Consider the following 6,120-nt stretch of genomic DNA (forward strand, 5'->3'; position numbering starts at 1 on the left):
CCTGGAGACTCCTAAGATACTTGCCCAGCCTCGCTTTTAAAAAAGACAAAAGGAAAGTAGGAAAAGATCTTTAGTGAACTTAATTATTATTTCTACCTTCTTCTTGATGCTTTCCTAATATATATGGTTTCTGACCTTGTTCTTTATCGTGCAGAGATAGCGGCAAAACTGGGCCAAAGAGATGTGTCCAAACTGTCACCAACTGCTATTGCACTTGAGGTCTTCATACTCAATTCCCTCCCTACTAGTGTCATTTCAGGATGTTTTTTAAAAATATTTTGGTTTTTATGGGTCAAATGAAATGTTCCTAGGTTAGTTGAATAAAAATGACATCTGTGCCAATCTAGATAACACGCCTCTGCATCTTGCAGGCATTGGAACAAATTGAAGTCTTTTTGAAGGAAGAAGACAACAATTACGCAGAACGCTAATAAAAACAGACACAAGCATTGTTGACGTGTTCATATTTTTTCCGTTATATGCAAGCAAGGCCATGATAATATCGTGCAATGTCAATATGTTTTTAATTTAAAAAAAAAAAAAAAAAGAAAAAAAAAAAAAAAATTCGAAAAAAAGAGAGGAAAGTGATGAAACCTGTCATATGTTTCTGCATAATTTGTGTTAGCATTTAGAATAAGCTGAGGAGCTACCAGCAGTGTTTATGTTTTGTTTATTGTTGATGTATATATATATTTGTAGTCGAGTTTGGTTGATCTGGTTATGTATTACTTCCTCCAAGAGGATTTTTATGTTGTAAAGTGGTCTGGTTTATTTATTTTTAAATAACTTTGTTTGTTCAACAACCTAAGCGAAAAAAAGACCTCATGTAAATTTATAAAAAACTAAAAATATATAAAAAAAGAATAAATAGAAAAATGTTTGGCAACCGGATGGATGTTGCCCCCCCAAAATAACAATGGTTTCTCAGGAAAAGTAACAAAGCAAAAGAACTGGTTGCAGAAAACTTGGGTTGACATATTTAGACAGCGTAGCAATTACATTAATTTATATTGACTGATATTTTTAATTAGCATTTTAATATTTTTAATCCAACAATCTAATTTTATATTTTTAATTGAAAATTTTAGAGAATTATTAAAATTTATTATTTTTAGATATCAGTTAGCTATCAATGTTTAAAAATATGAAATAAAATATGTTGTTAGATTATTAGATTAAAAGAATTAAATTAAAAAATTATTCTAATTATTAGTTATTCTTGGTACTTTTTTGACCTATATAGTTTGGGACTTACTTTTTATTTTGCAGATATAGCGGTTTTCATATTCAATGAAAAAGAATNTCATTCCAAAAAATCGTTTTAGAATAAAATAATAAATAAATTATAAATAAATATATTAAAATATAATTATAATCTAATATAAATATTAAAATATCACCTAATAAAATATACATATTATCATTATATTAAAAACTAACAATATTCTAATAAATCATCAGAAAATAAACTATAATACTCACGCAATAAGTCATCCACATTATTAGGAAGATTAGGCTCTTTCTCACAACCTAAATCCTGAAATCAATAATTTCAACAAAAATAATTACCCTAAATCTTGAACCCTAAAATCAATAAATAATCACTCTAAACCTTAAAATCAATAAATCTATCAACAAAAATTCAATAACAGTAGACTCAGAAATTAAAAAACAGCAGCAGCATAACAAAGTCATTTTGATCAATAATTTCAACAATGATATTAAAATAAGAAATCAAAAGTAAAAAATAAAAAATAATAACAAATCTATTTTTATCAATAATTTCAACAATGATATTGAAATAAGAAATAAGAAATTAGAACATAGCATAAAAGAAAAAAAACTCTTGTAAACACTGCCACTAACCTTCGACAGAGGTGGAGGGTGACGGAGAGCAGGACAACGACGAGACGACGGTGAGCAACTCGTACAAAGAAGCCGTGGGAGGATGGATGCCGAACCGGGATAGAACAGACTCAACAGAAAGTTTGGGTTTGGGACAAAGCGAAGAGGGAAGCTGCGGAGGCGCCAACAACCACAGACGACAACAGTGAAACCGTTAAAGAAGCTAGGGTTTTGGTTTTGGGTTTGAGGGCTTTGATTTTTCCTTTTTTAGCTAAGCACTGAATGTCACGAGGGGGGGTTGGGGAAGCGGGCATGATTCATGCAGTCACGCACGTTTTTTTTAAATCGAATAAAACGACGTCGTTTAGTAAGAACTGACCGATTTTCGGTCCGGTTCAACTGACTAATTTTTGGTCCAGTCCAACCGACTAGTTCTCAATTTTTGGACAGTTCTCCAATTAGAGGTTTTGCGTATAGGACTGGACCGTTAACATCGTCAGTTCTTGGTTTGACCGGTTTAACCGATCAGTCTGGTTTGATTTTCAGAATTATGCTACCTAAAAAGTACGTAATGAAAGATCACATTCAACAAAATAATTTTAGAAAAATGGTAGAATTTATTCAAAGAAGATCACGCTAGTCCCCATATACAGAAATGGCAAAAGGGGGTGAGAACTTAAGATTCCAATAGGACACTATACGAAAAACCTAAGGAGATATGCAGCTTAAATCTAATCGTTTATAAGGTCACAACAGTAATCAATTATACAAACAAATGCAATTACAAGTATATGATAGTATAATAGTCATATATACAAGTAAGAAGCCACTAGCAGAGAAATGTAGCAACCAAGTATGATACATGTCTGGTTCTACATAGGTCATGAGCTCATGCGTCGATTGGCTATTTGCAACCCGACGGTACCCGACCCAAGTCCAAATATAGCTACTCCACTAGGTCGGTCGCGCACCGGTGCCCGAAATACAGTCGCAGCACTAATAAAGAATGACCCAAAAATACAAGATGTTCCCAGTGAGTAATAATCCATATGGCAGGTGTCTCCACGTTCATATAGTCTCTGGCCAGGCTGGATGGAAGTCTGCTCTGCCAAGTATGTTTTAGCACCTTGAGGTTTATAGTTTCTTTTTCTGCGGTACATCCCGACAAAATTTATTTCTAAAGGATTTTTTCGCCCTTCTTTTATAAAAACTTGTATCCAGTCCTTTCTTAAAATATCTCAGCCATATCATATTTTACCATTTTGCTCTTTTTACTTAACTTTTTACCATTTTCGTTAGATTTTTAATGACACTTTTATTATTAATGTTATTATTTTACCATTATATATTTATATTTTTTCTAATAGACTTTTTCTCCTTCACTAAGTTAACTAATAATTTTTATTTTGTGCTTTATGCCTAAAATTTTTATTTTTGTCCTAAGTACTCTAGTTTTACCATTTAACATTTTTAGCGTCAAAATTTTATCGAATTAATCCTAATAGTTTTCTATGACCAAAATTACTCCTAATATTTTTATTAAAATCTAATTTTTACCATTAGGGACCTAAAAAAATCAATTTACCCTTTATTAATTTATTTACTTGCTCTAATTACTGTTTTTTACAATTTTACCTCTAACTTTTACTAAAAATTTTATTTAGACATAAAATTTTATTTTAAATATAATTTTGACTCAAATAAGTTATACAATTATTATTTGACCCCTAAACATATTAAATTCAAAATTTTACTTATATCTTGTCTATATTATGTTTTTAACCTCTTTTTTATCTGAAAATGACTATAACACCTGTTTTATTTTTTTTCTACTTGTTCCATAGAATTAAAAATATTTTTTTTAACTATTTTTAAACTCTTTTTCACCATAATTTTCGTGCTTTTAGTGACTAAAATTTTCAGAGATACATTTTTTACACTTTTCTTCACTTTTGTGACGTTTAAAGTTTGAAACTTAAACCCTAAGTGCTTCCATGGTTCCGACTGATACAACACAAAATTTAGAGGCAATTATACATTATATTACACATTTTTATAAAGTCAAAATAGTGGTAACTCACAGAGTTTTCAGAATTTCAGAATAAGCACAAATTCACTACAAAATGGCTCGTATAAACACCAAAAATAAGCATAAATATATTCTAACTAATCCTAAATCTTACCTCTTATTTACTTCATTTATTAAACCTTTCACACACTAAAAAACATACACACAACGGAAGAAGCACAGCTAGTGAAGGTTCAGTTTCGTTTTTTGGCCGAAAGTGTCGCAAAAACGTCAAAATTCAACCACTTTGAACTTGAATTTCTCTAACTCCTTAGGCGTGCTCCATGGGTGCTTCAAGAGTAGTTTTTTATATATGGAGGAGAGTAAGAATTTATCATGGCTACTATTAAAAAAAAGAAAAGGAAAGGAGAAGGAACAAGAGTCTACCTTGCCGAAATTTTGGTATAAACACAAGAATTAGCGAAAACGGGCAAATGTTCGTGTTTATATGGCTTGAGTCCTTGAAGAACACTTGAAGAACAATGTATAAATAGTGAGGAATAAGGACTAGGACGTGGAGGAGTAGTGCAGAATTTACTCTCTCTTTCTCACTCTAAAACACGGTAAAAAGTAACAAAATGCATAAAGTATTTGTGAATTTTGTGACCAATATTTTCTTAAAAAAAAAATCAAAGTTTTGCTAAATTTATGATAGTAAAAGAGGCTGAAATTTTAATGGTCAAATGTTGGGATTTAATGAAGAAGGGGCATGAAAACGAGGAAGCTTGGTTAGCGCTTGCATGTCAAGTTTATTCACAGTTAACTGCAGTTAGTTACTCGGGGTTAAAATTATCGCAGAGAGGGAGGGGCGTGTTGCTTTGAAAACAAGCAAGAGAATTTGAGTTCTCTAGGAGTCGTTTGCGGAATACTAAAACGAAAATAAAAAATTAAACATCAACATCTATCAACAATCAAGTAGTATGCATATAAAACTAAATATCTTAACAATCTAACTCCACTAAAACTAGAAAATTGGATACAACTAAATTAAACTAACTAACTAAAACGGTATGCATATAAAAGATTTAAAATAGTACTCACACTATCAAACCATCAGGCCAAATCGTCATCTGTACAATAGGAGCTAGTGGAGAGTCCTTTGGCTGGTACCGTGAGAGGATTATGGCACCGCAGTGTTTGTCACTGGAGGCGTCGTCAAAACAGTCAACTGCTGAGCGGACGAAGGTGGTGGAAGAGTCAACTCTGGTGGAGGAATCCACTCTGGTTAAGTAGCCAGACTACTTCCTGGTTGCAAGGGTGGTGCAGCAGAAGGAGTCACGTAGTTGGGGTTAAGAACCATGATGAACGGCTAGTCTGGTACACCCATTGCCTATGACGTCCTAGATGTAGTCGGAATAGAGGGAAATGACCAAGAAGTCCCAGAGGTACCAGTAGACACCCTCCTTGTACCACGACCATGAGGCCGATTTGTCACACCTCTGCCTGTTGTCATGTCTGCAAAGAGCATACGAATTAAATTCAAATTTGTTTCTATTAAATTTCACTAAAATTTTTCAAAACATAATTCTTTACTTAGAATTAATCAAATTAAAATCTTAAAAAAATTCAAATTTTCAACAGCAATTCCCATCATTCTTATTTTTCAATTTCATTCAAAATCTTAAAAAATTTCGATAGAACCTCCCCTAAAATTTAGATTTTTTCACCCTTCAAAGGTTCCATCCAAACCAAATATCTATCGATCCTACTCAAATTTTCAAATATCAAACATTTTACTTAACATAAGTTTTTCTTAGTTTGTTATTTTTAATTGTCTTTAAGTTATTAATTTTTTCAATAATTAAGACAATAAACAAGGGTTCAAAACCTAATTCACCCACCAAGAGGGTTCAAGCATTATTATTAATAAAGTTTATTAATATATCTATTAATCCCTTTTTAATCTTTAATCAACTTTGGTTCAATCATTTAAACAAACTTTGAAAACCTAAATCGTAATACCTAAAACGTTAATCAACTCAAAAACCTAAATCATAATACTAATTAATAAATAAAACATAAATTAATCTTAAATATAACTAAAACGAAAAATAATTAATTAGAAAATGATCATGTTACCAGAGAAGGGAGACGGGTGGTTAGAGGTAGTTGTTGGTGGTTGCTAGAACGTCAACAACTATTACTGGAGGCAGAGGGAGTGGCTGGCACAACGGGAGCAGCTGGTAGAGTTGTTTGGCGCTAGGGGA

The 6,120-nt window shown here is 32.0% G+C and overlaps 1 protein-coding gene across 2 annotated transcripts in view; it reads left to right on the top strand.

Moving 5' to 3' along the window:
- LOC107480424 (shikimate kinase, chloroplastic) overlaps positions 1-758 on the top strand; it is a 6,313-nt gene extending 5,555 nt beyond the window's left edge. For both annotated transcript variants that reach the window (XM_021138882.2, XM_052259261.1), the window contains exons 11-13: positions 155-219; positions 372-548; positions 583-758. In XM_021138882.2, the coding sequence (XP_020994541.1) occupies positions 155-219; positions 372-431 (125 nt within the window). In that variant the 3' untranslated portion in view covers positions 432-548; positions 583-758. The remainder of the gene's footprint in view (positions 1-154; positions 220-371; positions 549-582) is intronic.
- The last annotated feature ends 5,362 nt before the right edge of the window (positions 759-6,120 follow it).

Source organism: Arachis duranensis, chromosome 3 (assembly GCF_000817695.3).
Source record: "Arachis duranensis cultivar V14167 chromosome 3, aradu.V14167.gnm2.J7QH, whole genome shotgun sequence".
NCBI lineage: Eukaryota > Viridiplantae > Streptophyta > Magnoliopsida > Fabales > Fabaceae > Arachis > Arachis duranensis.